Source organism: Phaenicophaeus curvirostris, chromosome 1 (assembly GCF_032191515.1).
Source record: "Phaenicophaeus curvirostris isolate KB17595 chromosome 1, BPBGC_Pcur_1.0, whole genome shotgun sequence".
Lineage (NCBI taxonomy): Eukaryota > Metazoa > Chordata > Aves > Cuculiformes > Cuculidae > Phaenicophaeus > Phaenicophaeus curvirostris.
Window position 1 is genome coordinate 203,334,680 of NC_091392.1, and position 20,759 is coordinate 203,355,438.

The 20,759-nt window shown below is 43.1% G+C and overlaps 1 protein-coding gene across 1 annotated transcript in view; it reads right to left on the reverse strand.

Annotated features, from left to right (window-relative positions):
* Positions 1 to 15,994, reverse strand: part of DDX10 (DEAD-box helicase 10) — a 193,405-nt gene extending 177,411 nt beyond the window's left edge. The window contains exons 1-8 of the mRNA XM_069883490.1: positions 15,818 to 15,994; positions 8,145 to 8,205; positions 7,756 to 7,886; positions 5,916 to 6,074; positions 5,357 to 5,477; positions 4,081 to 4,270; positions 2,094 to 2,220; positions 750 to 912 (exon numbers count right to left, since the gene is read on the reverse strand). Of these exons, the coding sequence (XP_069739591.1) occupies positions 750 to 912; positions 2,094 to 2,220; positions 4,081 to 4,270; positions 5,357 to 5,477; positions 5,916 to 6,074; positions 7,756 to 7,886; positions 8,145 to 8,205; positions 15,818 to 15,994 (1,129 nt within the window). The remainder of the gene's footprint in view (positions 1 to 749; positions 913 to 2,093; positions 2,221 to 4,080; positions 4,271 to 5,356; positions 5,478 to 5,915; positions 6,075 to 7,755; positions 7,887 to 8,144; positions 8,206 to 15,817) is intronic.
* Between the last annotated feature and the right edge of the window lie 4,765 nt (positions 15,995 to 20,759).

Genomic DNA, 20,759 nt, shown 5'->3' on the forward strand with positions numbered 1-20,759 from the left:
AGTCTTCAATCACACTTAAATGCCTTCGAGTACCAAAAAAATAAAAAAAAGCTCCAAAATATTCACAGAAAATATGAAGTAGTAAATCATAATTCAGCAGGTAATGACCAGAGGAAAGAAATCCAAGCCAAAACAGGTCCTATACATGTTCTTGCTTTTGACTTCATCTATTTTTCTGCCTTCTCAAAAATACAGTCTTATGATGTCATTCATAGTTCAGACATTAAAATTTCTTCAGGTTTTCATTTCCATATACTGGTAGGTAAGTAATGTTTCATATCTTTTGGAATGAACTGCAGTATACAGGCATATCAGAAATACTTAAAACTGCTGAAATCTTGCCTTAAAGAACGCAGTAAGCCAATACATCAGCATTTCCATTTTCTCTCATTCCAGATATTTGTCACAGAGTACGGCTGGAAAAACTAGACTGTTTACAGACCTAGGAAAAGAAGAATATAGCTTCCACTGACTATTTCACTAACAAATGCCATTACAAAACTACCTTCAACACAGGTCTTCCTGTGACGAAAAGAAAAGCTGAAGACCAATGGAGTAGACCACTTCAGTAAAGAAACAGCAGAACTCAAAGATGCCTATTTCTTCTGAGATACTCTAAGGAGCTCTTCAGCAAACTAAACCTTAATTTCTTAATGATCAATATGGTCTTCAGAGCATAAAGTCTGATGAAGTCTCAATAAGGTTAGACCATCCCTCTGTCAATAACTACTGCTTCTGCACATACATACCCAGGCCACGAGCTGCAATATCTGTAGCAAAGAGTACTGCTGCCTTTTTCCGGACAAAACAAGTGTAGACTTCCATTCTCTTCATCTGCTGCTGCTTGCCGTGGAGTGCCAGTACAGGAAGACCAGGCTGAAGCTTACAGAACACTCTGAATAGATACTGGACCTACCCAAGAAATCAGGAAACAAAAAAATTTACCATGCAACGTTAGACTTGGTAAGATCATATCCAGTACATAGCAACTGACTTCGCACACCAAACAAAATACACATCCGATCAAGGACAAAAGATGCTATTTTGAGACTTTGTCTAAGGACTTCTGTCTTTACTAAATGAGGAAATGAACCGTGGCACACAATTGGCGTGCTTCTGCTGGCATTTCATAAGAAGAACCAGAGCAGGTAACAGCAAGAACGACTTGGCCCGTGACTAGTTAGGCTGTATGCAAAAGGGTCAAAGTGTAAAGTCCATCAGAAGAACTGCTTTTAAACAATAACGGGGTGACGTAGTGTCTTAGGCTTGCACTCAAAGCAGTTTTCACAGTCTTGGCTTACTATTCCAAGCTTCAACAGCTTCTCTTATAAAAAGCAGTCTGTTTACTCTTACATACAAAACAAGATGCAGCATCATTTGACAGCTGGCAGCAATCTAGCATTCTTTTCAAGAATATAGTTACAGAAACTGCACATATTCCAGCAACAGCTCAGAGAATTTCTATACAATTAAACCTATCACCCCACTGTAGTCAGCAGCCAACTGCAGAACAAGAGAACCATTGCAACCTCTTGCACAAGTGGAAGAACTGCAATGAATATTTGCTATATTTTCAAGTTGCTATACAAACACACACAAATAACTTCAACAGTCCCAACATTTATACAAGAAGATACCTGAAGGACTACTTTCTATATAACCATAAGAAAAAAAACTTCACAATATTTCACAATTATAGTTTCTTATACAGGCAGATTTAAAAGTTCACTAAGAAAGTAGGTGCAACTATTAAAACACTGTATCCCAACTATGAAATGCATAATAAGACAAAACTGAAACAGCTGGCCCTTAGTGACACAACTTTCAGCATTTTTTTAACGGCAAAGCACAAAACGGTTGAGTACACCAAGGTCTCTAAGACCTCCCTGCATCAAGCCTGGGTCACTGTGCTTCCTGGCAGCCAGGCCCTGCGTGACATCCCTACAGGAGTAGGTGATGTTTGGTTCCTCCCACAATTTCCTGTTGCAAACTACTCCAGTATCTCACCTCTCTGGTGCTTCAACATCTATTAATCTTAATTGTAAGAGTTTTAACAATCTACTAGGAAGTCAGGGTTGGGGGGATAGCCATACCTCTTTACAGCTTGCAAAAAACACAATGCTCTTCTTTTTTAAGTGACTTCTCAGGAATGAGTATAGCATATTTACTTTTTGCTGAAGCTCACAGACAACGTAGTTCTGATCCAAAGTTGCCGGGGTACTAAAAAAAAAAAAAAACCCACCCAGAAAGTACATTTTGATACTGTTAGTTCCCACAACATTAAAATGAGAAAGGAAAGGAGGGAAAAGAAAGAGAATACACAGGCATATAGTATCTACAGAGCCGCCTGTCCTTTCTTTTAAGTCAAGAGCATCTGAAAAATATGCAGAAAAGAAAAATAAAAAACAAAAAAGAAAAAAGTCAGGCAGTTCTCTCACTTTGAGGAACAATTCTTAGCAACCTCCCTAGAAAGCTACTCTTGAAAGATGAATCAACTTGCTCACTAAACACCAGTGGGGAGGAGGGGATGACTTTTGACATTACTTCTAAATTCATTTGCTACTAGCGAGCCAAACTTCTTCCATGTCTAAGCAGCAACATTCAAACTGCTTCTACTTAAAATGCGGTTTTGTCTATTAGTCCTATAGAAGCATCATTTATGCTTGAGGCAATGTCAAAGCACAGCCTAATCGCACACAAAAAGACAGTATTAATGTACTTCTGCTGATTACACCCTGACATGCAAGGTGACTTTGTAAAGCTCTGAAATGTCATCTTAACGCTTTACATTCTTTACAAAAAAAAAAACTAAACTGAAGAATTTGCCCTTCAAAAACATCTAAATGCTCATCGCTCACAGTTCCTCTGTTTCACCCTAAACAGGCCAAGGGTATTCAAAATAATTTCATTAAAAGTGTCAATTGAGAGGATGAAATTAAAAGATGCTGCTCCAGTTCAGGTAGTCAATTTGAATTATGCCATAGCACCTCTTGCTTTCTAAGTCTTCCAGAGGAAACTGCTTTCATAATAATAACCTATTCTATACTAAGGCCATGAATCCTAAAACAAATGAACATTTTCTTTTTTTGATTCACTTTATTATCTAACTGTACTCTCCTAAATATTTTTTTAAAAACATAATTTAAAATAGACCTCTAAAAAAAATGCGAGACCTGTGAAACAGTTGTATAGTCAGTCTTCAAAATGAAGACAACATACTAGGCTTGCACATCCTTTTCTGCTAAGAGGCTATTAATCACACAGATTTTTTTAGGCAATCATGCTTATTTCAGATGCCTTTGATAGTCCTGCTGGTCTGAAAAAGGTATTCGCAGTGCAATGAAGGGATAATACAGTAATTCAAACTGCCTCAGGATTCAACCTGGTTCTACTGTTCATTTTGCTGATGATTTCTTGTTTACTTCTGGGAAATCCATTTTTATCAGTCATTGTGCTTCGCGTTTCTCCTGCATCTCACATAAAGAGCACATCAGGAACCCAAAAGACTTACTGCACATGGACTAATGCCACATGCTTCCCTTTGGGCACCTAATACTGAGTACACAAGCAAGACTAATTCTGCATTTTCCCAGTAGAGTAGCATTTCCTTGGAAAACCAGAATTATCAGTGACCCACAAAATTGTGTTTGTGCAACACATCTGGTGGTTCTGCACACTAAGTATGCACACACAGGAGGCAAGGAAACCAAACCACAGAAAAAGCAGCAATTCAGAAGTGAGTGCTGTGATACTCAGGACACAGCTCGATCCAGGCTATAACCCACCCTGGGGCTTGCTACTGAGCCACAAAATACCTAGTCTGAGAAAGTACCTGAGGAGACAAGATGAAAGTATAGATTCAGCCTTCCTGTAATCAGTCAGAACTAGTACCCCTTTATCTGGAAATCCCTTGCTTTCAGGAAGGGACACAACAGGTTCAGACACTGAAGGAAGGAGGAGGATACACAAGGTAACTTCTGATTCAAGGAACTCAACAGTAAGAAAAGCAATTGGGTAGGATCACCATCTGTTTAACACACACAGACGCCTCCTTGAGAAAAATACATTATCCCAACATACCTGAACTTGGCTTTCTCATGAACCCAAACATATTCCGGATCTTTCAGACTCAATCGTGCAAGATCCTTCACAGATTTTGTTTGTGTTGCAGAAAAAAGCAGGGTCTGGCGTTTCTTAGGTAGATTTTCTATGATTGCGTTCATCGTATCAGCAAACCCCATGTCTAGAATTCTATCAGCTTCATCAAGAACTGAATTGAGAAAAGATTTGAGAAAAACTGGATTTAGCTTTATTTATTATAAAAAAGACATAATAGTCATGCATTAAATCCATATGGTACAAAAATCCATGCCTGCTTAAACTGCAGAGATTAGCTTAAATTACTGTATCTAACAGGATTCTCTTTAGATATTCCTGTAATCCGTGAAATATGCTTTTAGAAAAACTGCAATAGAAGTCACGGCATAAGAGATCAGCATTTCCAGTACACAGTTCAGCAATTTGCAAATCAAAAAAATCCTTGTTCTACTACTGAAACAAAAGCATGGAATATAAAACAGTGCTGCACTATTCATGACAGAACAAAACAGACCCTCCTGTACCTAAGCTGAATTTACCATTCAAACACAGAGAATAAACAGAGTAGCAGAGAGACAAAGCTTTAAGAAAAGGGTCTACGTTTAATGCAATTCTTGTCTAACTGCCATGAATTGTATTCAGTGTAGCAACCATAATTTCACATTTTACCGGCTTCATTAGCTTAATTACTTCTAAGTTCCTCAAGCTATGTTAAAGATTATGCACAGTTCTTAGAGGCAGGCAAACCTTTTCATTATACTGAAATATTTATTCAGGTTGGAAAGATGAAAAGAAATGCTGTTAACAATACTAACAAAATGATGAAAAGAAGAGCAATATGTCTTAAAATTCAAAGAAAAGCGTTTCCTAGAACTGGCCCAAAATACACACACTCTAATGTATATTCCATATAGTTAATTACCATGTCAGGAAAAACAAGAGAGCCACAGCCAGAAAGGAGAGGCAAGTGATCTAAAGGATTATATGAGGCACTACATTTGATTTTGGGTTCCTCACTAACTCACCTGCTTGTTGGTATTATTCTAAGGAAGGCACGCTCAGCAATCACTTAGAGAGAAAGTACACACAAGAAAGCAGTTTCTTGTTTCCCATTTTAAATTTGTACGTGTGAACTGAAATGCCATTTCATCTACATACCATGACTGGAATAAATGTTTTATCCAAGGAAGTGTTCCACACAATTATGAACCGTTACAAGATATTTCTGAGTTCTTTCAAGTACTTAAAAAAAACTTACTCAACATTTGCAGATCAGAAGCATAGAAATACGAAGTTTCATCCATGTGCTGCAGAAGCCGTCCTGGAGTGCAAATTAGCATATTTATGTGGTGGATTCTTTCAGACTCTTCTTTCAGATCCTGAAAAGGAGTTAAACAAGATAAGCTCTAGCTGTTCATACTAGAAGCCCAGTACCAGAGATCGTCAGGCCAGCTTAAACTATTGACAGCTTTTGGAAAGAATAATCGAGGATCAGCCTTTCCTTTTTCTACAGAGATATCACAATTTCTTCAGCATGTTCACACTTGTGGCTTGAACAAAAAGTATTTCAGAGTAATCTAAATTAACAGGATCGTCCTGGAAGGATTGGCAGGAAGGTCCATCCAGTCATGTAACCTGTAAAGGCTGTAAATACGCAAAAGACACAGACTGCACAGAGGAAAATGAGTGGGTCATTGATCGGTTCCCATTACCTACTCTATTCCCTGACTTTTCACTTCCAGGGTTTCCTTCCTAAACTAAAACTTCATATAGCACTCATTTATGCTTCCATATAGCAAAACTCCAAGAGGACACACCTTTCCTCCAATGATAAGGCCAGCTGAGAACTCATGATTCTTTCCCACTTTACGCAGAACCTTGAAGGTTTGATATGCCAATTCCCGGGTAGGCGATATTATCAAAACTCCTAGTCCATCAGCTGAAGTCCACTGCTGGCGATACAGGAGTTCCAAAGCCTGAAAAAAATACCATATTCTCACCATAAGAAATCTCAGAAGGAAAATACGTAGCAGCAAAAAATTTGTAACGAAGTATCATAAAAAAAAATAAAGCCAGTCTAATTAAAATAATGACTTTAAGAAACATCAGTGTAAATTTCACATATACTTATTCTAACTGACAGTAATGATACATTCTGTAGCAAAGTTCCTCGGTACCAATCTAGGACATGCAGTAATTGGTGGTAAATCATAAACACTTTACTGCACGATTAGCCCTATTCTGTTAAATTCTGGAAAGTAAGCCTTAATCATTTGTAGAATAGATATCAGATGTAAAAAAAAATGAGAAACCTCCCTGCATATAAGGTTTTGTGGGAACCAGAAACAGTATGAGCAATTAGAAGAAAGTCAATTATTGCAGATTTAATTCTGGTTATAGACTTGAATCAGTACTATGCACACATGCTACATACAAAGCATTCTGACTAAACTTGTCATGTATCTCAGACCAGGATTATTCCTCCTCCTGTCATGAATTCACACTGCAGAAACATTGTCAGTCAGCTAATCCTAACACAAAGATTTCACGGGTATGACTACCTGAAGTATTCTGAAATATTGAAGGCTATGAAGCATCTTTGTACAATTAAATTTTTTTTTCACTCTTCATCTCTCAAGCTCCTCTTTCATCAATTTTCTCCCTTAAAACTGTTTTAAGACAAGGTTTGTGAAGATGAAGTAACTGAGCAATCTCACTTTTGTTTCTCAAGCTCACAAGACTGTTTTCTGAAGCCACTTGCATTTTTCACTCTTTACTGATAAAAAATAAAACCTCAAAAAAAAGAGCACAAAGCACAAATTTTTTCAACTAGAGACGGTATTCAAAACCCCTACTGCTGTTCTCACAGTTACTGACAGAACATTCTCCAAAGAAATTTATGCTCACAAAAATGCAAGTAATGTTTAAAACAATCATAAAAGCCTCTGTAATCAAAACATTTATTTTTCTCTTTATCTGATTGTAAGTGGATTAAAAACCTATCGTGTCATGTGCACACTTTAAGCAAATGATTCAATTGCACTTTCAACTTGAAGAAATGAAAGGCAGAGCATGATGCTTTGAGGAAAACAGTTAAGCATGCATTATCTAAGACAGGGGGGTTTAATCTGTTTTCTTGATTGCACCTAGAAGTGATTTCTAAGGAGTACACAAAGACAACAAGGCAATGAAGTCCACAATCACTAAGCTTAAGTTTGCTATACAAGGTCCAAATCCTAAAATTTTAAAGGGGTGAAAACTACTCATCTAAAAATTTCAAGTCTACAGAACTGAAGAAATCTCACCATTCTATTTCACACACTTAGTTTTCAAATTTTAAAATAATTTGCCAACTACAGTTGCACCAGGAAAACAGATTCCTGAGAGAAAAACAAAGCACTTCATAAATCACTTGGTGTGTATTAACATAAGTATCAAAACAGAAGTTTTAAGTGGCAGAATATTCCTGGGGCCAAAGATATACAACCTTCAGAACCTCAAGAGGCTTTATTAAACTATTATCTTGGCTTTCTTGTAACATCTAGATCAGTTGAATTAGAACTTTTCTTCCAGGATCTATTAATCTAAACTCTTTGATATTAAATACTTCCCACATAACTTGGTTTAAGTACAAATGGCAGGATGTAAATTACTTACTGGGACAATAAAAGCCAAGGTTTTGCCTGATCCAGTCTTTGCAGCTCCAAGCACATCTTTACCTTGTAAAGCCAAACCTATGGTTTGCCTCTGTATCTCCGTTACGAAGCGATACTGAGCTTCCTGCAATCCTAGTATTTGCAGGGGGAAAGGGGAGAAGGGAGAGGGTGCAGAAGGGGAAGGATTGAAAAAAACAGAAAAAAAAATCTTTATTTCTGTTTTGCTCAGAAATTTATTCCTCTGTTTAGAAAACACTGTACATCGCAATACTTTATCTAAAGATTAAAGGAAATCTTAGTTTAAAGAAAAAAATCAGATGTATGTAATAAATACAATCGTTATAATTGTTTTTACTTAAATTACTTTCCAAAGAAAACTTTTGTACTCACCTTTTAGGGTTTTCTTTGACAATGGAAAGTCCGAAAATCTTTGAATTTCACTTGGATTTATCTGAAACAAAGTAAGTTTAATCAGAGGTTACAGCTTGAGTATGACAGAAATCAAACAGCACTCTAAGTTGCTGTTAATATAAATACGTAGCAGTTCAGCATGACTTGATCCAAGATATCTGGTCAGGCAATTTATACTAGTTTGACCTAAGTCAAACCTAGGTCAGACCAGGCTGCTCTGAGTTTCATCCAGTCTGGGCCTGAAATCATTCAAGGACAGAGACTGGTCAGCCTCTCCAGGCCACCTGAGTCTCAGCCTGACTGTCCCTATGGGACAAGCGTGTTCCAGGCTTAGCCTCTCCTGTGCCAACTAACAAATGTTGTCCCTCATTTTTCCATCCTGCACCATCTCCTCAATGATCTCTCCACAAGCACTGACTGAGGGCTTCTGTAAGGTCCCCATCCCAAGCCATCTCTGCTACAGACTGACAAGCCCAGCTCCCCAAGCCTCTCCTCACAGGATACATGCTCCAGCCTCCACCATTTCACTGAACTGGTTCCATTTATTGATGCCTTTTTCCTATTGGGGGTCCAAAATTGGATGCAGTATTCTTCAGAAGGTGAGAAAAAAAAAAGATGAAAAAACCCCCCCAAAAAAAAAATAGAAGTTTTTTTAAAATCACATTTTAAAAAGATCTCGGAGCATGCAAGCAAGGTCTAAAGTTTCTGCAATGCAGCATGCCACAAGCCCCAGACACAACTTGCAACTAAATCTCATGCTAAGCTTTTCACGGACATACAGTATCTCCAAAAATCAGAACTTCTGTAGCCCCTAGACCTGCAGCAATCTTGCATCTACTCGACTGGGACAAGAAGAGTCTGCCTATGTCCTAAAGCTCAACAGACTCACCAACCTCTATCACTTGGCATGCTTAATTTTTTAAAGCCATCCTACAGGGTTCAAAACATACTAAAAAAAAAAAAAGTAGTTCATTGTCCTGACACCTACTAATTTACTTCTCTGCATGCATTCTTGAGAGCTGTTAATTACACACACAAAACCCCCAAGAGCATGTATCCGAGTCCATAAGTTGGCTCAACGATTTACCAAGACTCTGAGATGTCAGGTACAGATCTTAAGAAAAACGCAATGTTTTTAAGTCTGTTGTAGCAGATAGGAGATCAATAAAATGAAGAGCTACTGAGCTGTCAGATCAGCCTTATATTCACTTGAGGTACCAAGCCTTCTACAGGCTCTGCCTATTACAGAAAACGGAGAGGTTATACCCGTTTAAAGCATTAGACGACACCACTACTCTCTTCTTGTTTTTACTGGAGAGAACTAGGCTGAAAAGTAATTTAATGCATGAATTTGATCTCTAGATAAAAAGTAATAACACCCTTATTAAAACCTAGTTTTGACATATTTCAAGACAAAGCTCTTGTAAGGTAGATTTCAAACTTTCACTGTGTCCTAGCAGAGCAATTAAACTTCTGCCAAATGTTACTTAGAACTCCCAAAGGTGACGTATTTTTATAAAACCTACTTGTGCTGAGAAGTACGTACTTTAAGCCAGTACATTTCTGGGAGAAGGGAAAAGGTACCAGAAATCACCCCTAAAAGGTCTTTTTTTTCCTACTCTCACAATTTGCAGTTTCTGACCAATATTCCCAAAGTCAGTTGACAGTTTTGAAGACATTACGTGTAATACGGCATATTGGGCTAATTCCCAGTCTTATTAATTTGCATGCTAAAGGACCATAACTTGGTGATTTATACAGGTTCAGCTGAATTTCAACCAGGAGACTGTCCCCACAGGAAAACAGTATGCCTGCAGGAGGGAAAAATACATTACCAGCATCAAAAAAATAATTCAAGTAATAGGGATCAATTTTAATAGGTTTATGATACATGAAACGGGCTAGTGCAGCAATGTGACACTGTTCTAAATCATACCTGCTTTAAGTATTTCAGAGGTCAACTTCTTTTTAACTCTAGATGACCCAGTAAGAACTGATGTATCAATCACAAAGGAGACAAATAGCATTCTGCTCTTCTGCCTTAAACTCCTTTAAACCATTAAAAACTCCTTTAAACCATTAAAAATGTCCAAGAAGGGGGGAAATTGAAGTGAGAATCGTATTAAAAAAGCGTGGAGCAGGAATGCTATGAAAGGCTATGCCATAAAGCTTCCTATATTATATCTCTGCCCTGGAAAATTCCAGGATCGAAAGAATGATCTGTTGTAGAACCCTTAAACTCCAAAGAAATTGGTTTATTTTTAAATAAAGTCTGAATGGCAGGAGTAAGAAGGATCGGTGTCAGGGTTAGATCTTCTAATAGAGCTATTCCATGTCTACATGGATCAGGGAAAAACAACACCGAATTCTATTTAGTTTGTTTCCCTGTCAGAAGTTAACACCTCCTCTGATCTGCTGGGAATCTTTACTTGTGAGATCTTTCTCTAATCGGCTCCCAGTCTGCTAGGTGAGAGCAGCCAGGTTATTTCAAATACTTCAAATGGTATTCCCATCTAACTTGACTAATTTGGCATAAAACAGGCTAGAAGGAGTTTACACCAACAACTCCCCGGCGCATACAGTTAGCTGTTAATGCTTTTCATAAGCAGAACTGGATAAAGAAGACAAATGTTCAGCAGCAGTATTACAATTAGACAACAAAGTTGCTGCATCAACAGATCATCTATGAACAAATAACACAGAATAAGGTCACAAGACTAGGACACAATGAAACTAAATTTCACATATTCTATCTATTTTGCCACACATTTGGCATCAGATGTTAACAAATGACCAAAAAAAAAAAAACAGTGCAGTAACAAAGTATGTTGGTTATCTCTTCATTATTATTTAATTTTGCCTTGTTTATATCTTGCAGTCATTCTTACACTGGAAATTACAGATAATATACTCTAAGAGGAAAGGTGAGGTAGATACTCGTGTCCAACAGTCACACTACCCCTACTCAGAATCACAGAATCACTAGGTTGGAAAAGACCCACTGGATCATTGAGTCCAAATTTTCCTATCAAACACTAAACCATGCCCCTCAGCGCCTTGTCCACCCGGGCCTTAAACACCTCCAGGGAAGGTGAATCAACCACCTCCCTGGGCAGCCTCTGCTAGTGTCCAATGACCCTTTCCATAAAAAATCTTTTCCTGATGTCAAGCCTGAACCTCCCCTGGTGGAGCTTGAAGCCATTCCCTCTGATCCTGTCCCCTGTCATGCCACACTGGAAATGACAGAAGCACATGAAGATCTTACCCACCTCCACACCCTGTGTGCCAGATACCCCAGCCAGTGCTCTTCACAGAGAGGAGCAAAACGAAGAGCTTTCCAATTCCCTTGTCCCTAAGAAGGTATTTGCCTCACAGAGAGCTCACTTGAAACCCCTGAAGATGGAAGCACACGGCACGTCCCTACCGTCTCCACCCTCACTATAGCCAGGTCCAGGGTAACAGAAGAAATGCATAAGATCAAATGGAAAACTTTTGTCAGGGACCAGAAAAGCAGATGTGAAGGACAGGAATCGAGGTGGACATCCACCTGTATACTCACAGGCAGGAGACTCCTGGAGCAAGATGACAGTAAAACTCCAAAAGAGCTGAGACCAGGAGTCCCCAAAACAACCCTAATACAAACATATGTTTACCCTATCTTCGTTATGATGGATACATGCCTGATCACTACCAGCTTCTCTTCTTCTCTCTCCAGAAATACACACAAATGCCACTCCTCACTACCCAATCCTTACACATGCTGCTCCAAGCTCCACAGACACACAGAACTATCACCTGTGTCCCCAAGCAGGTGCATGTGCAGACACGCACTCTGGTGACACAGAGGCATTAGTACATATTCAGTCATATACACAGCAAATAAATGCAAGTATCTATGGAAGCAATTCACAGAGATGACTGTAAGGCCGCTATAAACAGAAGTATGTAGAATGAATGGAAATGAAATGCTTGTGTAAGATCCGTTTCACGGGAAAAAGTGACTATATTTAAATATAGCACAAAAAAAGGCTAGCAGTGGAGGAAAAAGCTACTGCAGAAAACCAAAATGAGGACTACTCAACCTAAAATCCTGAGAACTGTACATCTACCCACCTCAATCCAGATATACCACCTTAAAATGTATGACTGTAAGAAAAAAAACCTGATCCCACTACGGAAAAGCAATTATTATATCATTCCCTTGAAGAATGCAGTTTCCATTAATTCACTGCTTGTGTGACATCCCCCTAGATCAGATTACCCAAGGCCCCATCCAACCTGGCCTTGAACGCCTCCGGGGATGGGGCAGCCACAACTTCCCTGGGCAATCTGTGCCAGTGTCTCATCACTCTCATGGTAAAGAATTTCTTCCTAACATCTAGTCTAAATCTGCCCTTCTCCAGCTTATATTCGTTCTCTCTTGTCCTATCACCACAAGCCTTTACAACAAGCTTATGATAAGCAGTCCAACAGCACCGTAGCAGTATAAGAGGCTTTTCATTCCTCAGGGAAAGATACATACCAAGCAGTGCTCACCCCACTCAGAAAAAAAAAAAAAAAAACCACAAGTTTGAACAACTTGGGTGTTCCGCTTTCAAAATTGGTATCTAAGTCCTCTATTTCTACCGAATATTGTCAAAACAAGTTGAGTACAATTGTGATGTTTCTCCCCAGCAAAAGTTAGCAGTGTGTATAGCACTACCACATGCAGAGCACGTTTAAGCCACAACTCATCCACAACTACCACACTTTCTGCTGATAGTATTGTTCAAAAGATTGCTGCCTCCCAGGGGGACTCAAGGGAATCTGAGTGACAAAACCAACACCACTGACTCCACCTCTAATATTCAAATACCTGTTTCCTGACTTGACGTCAATCAACATACTCTTCTAGTGGGATGTTTGCCTGTGAAGGAAGTACCTGAGGAGGCAAATGTGTCCAATCTCCAACAGTGAGACATCCATGCTGCTAGGTCAGAAGGGCCACGTGCCATTTGGTTACAACCATTCACAGAATCATAGAACAGCTTGGGTTGGAAGGGACCTTTAAGATCATCAAGCTCAGCTGTATACCAAACACCACCAATTCCACCATTAAACCATGTCCCTAAGGACCACATCTACCCATCTTACTAATACCTCCAAAGATGGTGACACAATCACTTCCCTGGGCAGCCTGTTCCAGCGCTTGGCAATCCTTTCCATGAAATAATATTTCCTAATATGCAATCTAAACCTCTCCTGACACAACTTGAGGCCACTTCCTTTTGTCTTATCACTTGGAAGAAGAGACCAACACCTGCCTGGCTACAACCTCCATCTAGGTAGTTCTAGAGAGAAATAAGGTCTCCCCTCAGCCTCCTCTTCCCCAGACTAAACAGCCCCAGTTTCTTCAGCCACTCCTCATAACACTTCTGCTCCAGACCCTTCACCAGCTTCACTGCCCTTCTCTCGACACGACCTAGCACATCAATGTTTCTCTTGAGGTGAGCGTCTCAAAACTGAACACAGCTCTCAAAGTGCAACCTCACCAGTACCAAGTATATGGTGACAGTCACTTCCCTAGTCCAACTCCCCTCCAGGGAATCAGGACATCTCCAACTAGATCAGGTTGCTCACAGCCCCATCCAACCTGATCTTGAGGTCATTCTCAACAAATACTTCAACCTCTTTCTCCTTCCTGTGCTCTCCACCACCCACGACCCCTGGCTCCACAGTTTGCCCACAGTCACCTCCACCAGAACCCACTGGGGCTACAGCTACTGCCCTCTCTTCCTCTGCCCAGGGGAAGAAAGGTAAAAACCAGAGGGTCGCTCTGCTCATAACTCTGCTCCCTGCTCCTCTACTCTGCCCTTGTAATACTTCACATAGAGCACTGTGTTCAGTCCAGGAGTCCTCAACACAGGAAAGACATAAATCTGTTGGAGCAAGAGAAGAGGAGCGCCATGAAGATTATCAGAGGGATGGAACACCTCCCATACAAAGAAAGGCTGAGAGAGTTGGAGTTATTTATCCTAGAGAAGAGAAGGCTCCAGGGAGACCTTAGAGCAGCCTTCCAGTATTTAAAGAGGGCCTGCAGGAAAGCTGGGAAGGGTCTCTTTATCAGGGAGTGCACTGATAGGACAAGGAGTAACAGTTTTAAGCCGAACAAGGGGAGATTTATATTAGATATTAGGAAGAAATTCCCTGCCCATGACAGAGGAGGGGGGGGGCACGAGGAGTGTGGAACTGGATGTTCTTTACTGTCCCTTCCAACCCAAACCATTCCATAATCACCATAGCCTCATGTTAAGCACTCACCTCCAGTTAAGCACTGTCACCCACAAAAGCTGTGACCTACAGTCACCACCAACATCAGGAGGCACAGTCCTCTCCCCTCCTCCACCTCTTCCTCCCAGCCCTAACCCCATGATACAAGAAATAGTTATTATTACAAGAAGGGGAATAATTTGACTTAAGAGAGAGTTAAGCTTCATCTAAGTAACTGCATTTTTTGAAAGTTAGACAGAATGTCCCTCTGATAGCATGCTTTCAGTGTTTTTCCAGACACTGTTCATTCTTTCTAGATGATAATGGGTATAACTGGAGAGGAGCAATTTAGACTAGACATTAGGAAGAATTTCTTCACCATGAGGGTGGTGAGGCACTGGCACAGGTTGCCCAGGGAAGCTGTGGCTGCCCCATCCCTGGAGGTGTTCAAGGCCAGGTTGGATGGGGCCTTGGGCAGCCTGGGCTGGTGGGAGGTGTCCCTGCCCCTGGGGGTTGGAACTGGATGATCCTTAAGGTCCCTTCCAAAGCTGGTGAAGGGGCTGGAGAACAGGCCTTATGAGGAGCGGCTGAGAGAGCTGGGGTTGTTCAGCCTGGAGAAGGGGAGGCTGAGCGGAGACCTTACTGCACTCTATAACTACCTGAAAGGAGGTTGTAGAGAGGAGGGAGCTGGCCTCTTCTCCCAAGTGACAGGGGACAGGACAAGAGGGAATGGCCTCAAGCTCCGCCAGGGGAGGTTTAGGCTGGACATTAGGAAAAAATTCTTCACAGAAAGGGTCATTGGGCACTGGAACAGGCTGCCCAGGGAGGCGGTTGAGTCACCTTCCCTGGAGGTGTTTAAGGCACGGGTGGACGAGGTGCTAAGGGGCATGGTTTAGTGTTTGATAGGAATGGTTGGACTCGATGATCCGGTGGGTCTCTTCCAACCTGGTTATTCTATGATTCTACGATTCCAATCCAAATTGTTCTATGACTCTATGATTCTATGACAATGTCTTGTGAGAAGCATGATGTGTGCTGAACAGATGTGTCTTCTTTGCGAATCACCTGTTTGCAGTTTCTCCTGTCTTTTAAGGTCAAGCAGAGAGTTGGAGCCAGCTCCAAATTAGCAAGAGTTTTGCCTGTTGTGAAGTTCATAATAACACTAAAATTAGTCCTTGGAAAGTAACAGAATACGCTTAAGATTACTGGGAAAATTTATACACGTGTGAGAAATACATTCTGTCCCCAGCTCTTGTCTCGCCGCACGTGATTGATGGAGACCGCTCCCTCGCGTTGCCCACACCTGACAGAGCACGCTCGCTTTCTAAAGCTCCAAAACGAGCCTTAGAGAGTTTATTTACCGGCCTTTTCGGGGCCACCCCCGCCCCTCTCCCCCCGCTCACCTCGGGGTAGCGCTGCACCAGGCGGCCGATGCCCTCCCTCTCCACCTGCCACTCGGGCTTCTGCCTTTCCTTGCGCTGCAGCCGCAGCTTCCTCGTCTGCCGCGTGTACTTCTTCTTCCAGCGCTCGAAGCTGCGCACCGGGTCCTCGTCCGCCCCGTCCCCACCGACCCTGCCCATCGCCCCGACCCGGCCCCGCGCCGCCGCCTCCCCGCGTGGTCGCGCTCGAGGCCGGCGCAGGCGGAGCGCGTCATGGCGGGGCGGGAGGGAGGCGGGGAAGGAGGAAGGGGCGGCGCCGCTCCGCACGGCCCGGGGCGGCTTGTGATGGCTCCGCTCGAGTCGCATAATCACTAGGTTGGAAAAGATCCAAAGGATCATCGAGTCCAACCATTCCCATCAAACACTAAACCATGCCCCTCAGCACCTCGTCCACCCGTGCCTTAAACACCTCCAGGGAAGGTGAATCAACCACCTCCCTGGGCAGCCTGTTCCAGTGCCCAATGACCCTTTCTGTGAAGAATTTTTTCCTAATGTCCAGCCTAAACCTCCCCTGGCGGAGCTTGAGGCCATTCCAATGGATGGACGAGGTGCTAAGGGGCATGGTTTAGTGTTTGATGGGAATGGTTGGACTCAATGATCCGGTGGGTCTCTTCCAACCTGGTTATTCTATGATTCTGTGATTCATCTTGGCTTGTATCAGAAACGGCGCGACCAGCAGGTCCAGGGAGGTTCTTCTCCCTCTGTACTCGGCACTGGTGAGACCGCTCCTCGAATCCTGTGTTCAGTTCTGGGCCCCTCACCACAAGGAGGATGTTGAGGCTCTGGAGCGAGTCCAGAGAAGAGCAACAAAGCTGGTGAAGGGGCTGGAGAACAGGCCTTATGAGGAGCGGCTGAGAGAGCTGGGGGTGTTTAGCCTGGAGAAGAGGAGGCTGAGGGGAGACCTCATTGCTCTCTACAACTACCTGAAAGGAGGGTGTAGAGAGCAGGGTGCTGGCCTCTTCTCCCAAGCGACAGGGGACAGGACAAGAGGGAATGGCCTCAAGCTCTGCCAGGGGAGGTTCAGGCTGCTTCTCTCCAGCTTATACCCACTCCCCCTTGTCCTCTGCAATACGGTGTTGTAGGGGGTTGGGAGAGAGTTCCAAGTCTTTATTTGCTAATTAATCACAGGTGGAAAGCTGGCAAATCTGAAAAAATCAAAAAGTAATTGAAAGCCATCCAGTGGGCTCTGTGGTTAAGATGCTGGATTTAAGCTTTGTTGGACGTGTGGTTTGACCACCGTGAGTACTGTGTGCAGTTTTGAGCACTACAGTACAAAAAGTCTATAAAGCTACTGGAGACTGTCCAGGGGAGTGCTACAAAGCAGAGGAAGGGTTTAGAGGGGAAAGCTGTATGAGGAGCAGCTAAAGTCACATTGTCTGTTCAGCCTGGAGAGGAGGAGACTAACGGGAGACCTCATCGCGATCTATAGCTTCCTCACAAGAGAAGGAGCAGGCACTGATCTCTGGCCACCAATGACAGGACCCGAGGGGATGGCAGGAAGATGTGCCAGTGGAGGTTTAGGGATAATTAGATATTGGGATATGGTTCTTTGCTCAGAACAAAGCACTGGAACAGGCTCCCAGGAAGCAGTCATGGCACCAGGCCTGGCAATGTCCAAGAAACATTTGGACAACACTCTCATATACATGAGGTGAATCATAGAATCATAGAATCATAGAATCATAGAATAACCAGGTTGGAAGAGACCCACCGGATCATCGAGTCCAACCATTCCTATCAAACACTAAACCATGCCCCTTAGCACCTCGTCCACCCGTGCCTTAAACACCTCCAGGGAAGGTGACTCAACCACCTCCCTGGGCAGCCTGTTCCAGTGCCCAGTGACCCTTTCTGTGAAAAATTTTTTCCTAATGTCCAGCCTAAACCTCCCCTGGCGGAGCTTGAGGCCATTCCCTCTTGTCCTGTCCCCTGTCACTTGGGAGAAGAGGCCAGCACCCTCCTCTCCACAACCTCCTTTCAGGTAGTTGTAGAGAGCAATGAGGTCTCCCCTCAGCCTCCTCTTCTCCAGGCTAAACACCCCCAGCTCTCTCAGCCGCTCTTCATAAGACCTGCTCTCCAGCCCCCTCACCAGCTTTGTTGCTCTTCTCTGGACTCGCTCCAGAGCCTCAACATCCTTCTTGTGGTGAGGGGCCCAGAACTGAACACAGGATTCGAGGAGCGGTCTCACCAGTGCCGAGTACAGAGGGAGAAGAACCTCCCTGGACCTGCTGGTCATGCCATGTCTGATCCAAGCCAAGATGCCATTGACCTTCTTGGCCACCTGGGCACACTGCTGGCTCATATTCAGTCGGTTGTCAACCAACACCCCCAGGTCCCTCTCCTCCAGGCAGCTTTCTAGACAGACTTCTCCTAGTCTGTAGCACTGCACAGGGTTGTTGTGCCCCAAGTGCAGGACCCGGCATTTGGCCTTGTTAAACCTCATCCCATTGGACTCTGCCCAGCGGTCCAGCCTGTTCAGATCCCTTTGCAGAGCCTCCCAACCCTCCAGCAGATCCACACTTCCACCCAGCTTAGTGTCGTCTGCAAACTTGCTAAGGGTGCACTCGATGCCTTCATCCAGATCATTGATAAAGACATTGAACAGCGCTGGACCCAGCACTGAGCCCTGGGGAACCCCACTTGTCATTGGCCTCCAGCTGGATTTTGCACCATTTCCCACCACTCTCTGGGCCCGGCCATCCAACCAGTTTTCCACCCAGGAGAGTGTGCACCTGTCCAGGCCAGAGGCTGACAGTTTCTCAAGCAGAACGCTGTGAGAAATTGTGTCAAAGGCTTTACTGAAGTCCAGGAAGATACATCCACAGCCCTTCCCTCATCCAGCAGCCGAGTGACTTTGTCATAGAAGGCGATCAGGTTAGTTTGGCAAGACCTGCCTTTTGTGAACCCTTGTTGACTGGGCCTGATCACCTGGTTCTCTTGCATGTGCTTCATGATAGCACTCAAGATCACCTGCTCCATGACTTTCCCTGGCACTGAGGTCAGACTGACAGGCCTGTAGTTCCCTGGGTCCTCCCTGCGACCCTTCTTGTAGATGGGCACGACATCAGCCAGCCTCCAGTCCAGTGGGACTTCCCCAGTCTTCCAGGACTGTTGGAAGATGATGGAAAGGGGTTTGGCCAGCACATCCGCCAGCTCCTTCAATACCTTGGGTGAATCCCGTCCGGCCCCATGGACTTGTGACTGTCTAGTTGGGCTAGCAAGGCTCTGACTACCTCCTCTTGGATCACGGGAGCCTCATTATGCTCCTCTAGCTCCTGGGTTTGTACACAGATGGAACAACTTTCTTTACAATTAAAGACTGAGGCAAAGAAGGCATTAAGTACCTCAGCCTTTTCCTCATCCTCTGTCACTGTTGTTCCTTCTGCGTCCAATAGGGACTGTATGGTCTCCCTAGTCCTCCTTTTATTATTTATATATTTGTAGAAAGATTTTTTGTTATCTTTCACTGACTTGGCCAATCCAATTTCTAGCTGAGCCTTAGCCCTTCTGATTTTTTCCCTACACAATCTCACTTCCCTCCTGTAGTCCTCCCAAGAGGCCTGTCCCCTCTTCCAGAGCCCATAAACATTTCTCTTCCTCTTGATATCCCTCAAGATCTCTCTATTCAACCAAGCTGGCTTTCTCCCCTGCCGGCTTTTTTTCCGGAACAGGGGGATGGCTTTCTCCTGAGCTGCTAGGACTTCCTTTTTGAAGAGCTCAATGTTGGGGTTGTCCTGTGCAGGGACAGGAGTTGGACTTGATGATCCTCGTGGGTCCCTTCCAACTCAAGACATTCTGTGGTTCTCTAATAATCTAGCTGTGGACAATGGCTTTGGCTCAGAGCCTTGGGCTATGCAAAGGGTTGGCACAATATCCCAGGGAAAACAACAAACAGGCAGAGTCCTTTTACCCTGCGTGGTGTAAGAGTGGTCTCTGTAAGAAGCACTGTCTCTCAAAGTAATTAGACTTAGTCAACCTGCAAATTTATATTATGCTATCATTATGTGCACCAATTCTTAACCCCTCCCTACAGGGCAGGTTTGCATCGTCAGACACAATGTGCTGAGTCAGTTTTAGCACTTTGTCAGAGCACAGAATTAAAAACAAAATCAGGCCACAGAGTTATTGCCCCACATCAGGAAGAAAAAACTACAAACATTCACGCAGTGCCACAAGAAGGAAGTAAATGCGTTGATGAGGGGAACAGTAAAAGACTCCTAAAATAATTACTGCCTCTGATGAGGTTTAGAATTCCAGAAAGCCAAGGGAAAAAGGGAGTGTCTCTTAATTAGCCATATATACATTGAGTGTTTCACTGAAGATGTTTTCTCTCCTCCCCGAGATCAGGGAAACCTGTGATCATAGAATTGTTTGTTTTCCCTTTAAAATACATTAAGTTCCTAATTCCATGAAGCCCTGGAAAAACTTCTGTTCATTATGCCCCAATGGGATCTCTCCTTCTGGGTACAGCTTTGAATGGGATGGTTTTCTCTAGGGGGTTGTTTGCTGTTAAGATGACTAAGGAAGAATATTGAGGGTTTTATTCTCAGTAGTGTTTTTTCTAGAAGCATCTGGTGAAAAGCTCTTTGCAGGAGGTGCTGCTCCACCCTGAAGGATTTGCTTCTGGGGGGAGGCACATCTTTCCCACAATTGCAGCACATCAACTTGACATACAAAACAAGATACCAGTCTAGCACGGTCAGACTACTGCAGGGCTCAGGTGCCAATTCAAACCTTATCTGTCTGCCTCTAACAGAAACAAACAAACAAAAAAAAAAACCAAAAAACCCTCTCCTGTGTTGAATTTTTGCTCCTGCAGCACTGGTGTGAGTTTAACCTTTTTGTAAGTAAATGCGCAGGTAGAAGTGTTGTGTCAGAACATGCCATCTTTGCTCACCTGGTCTAT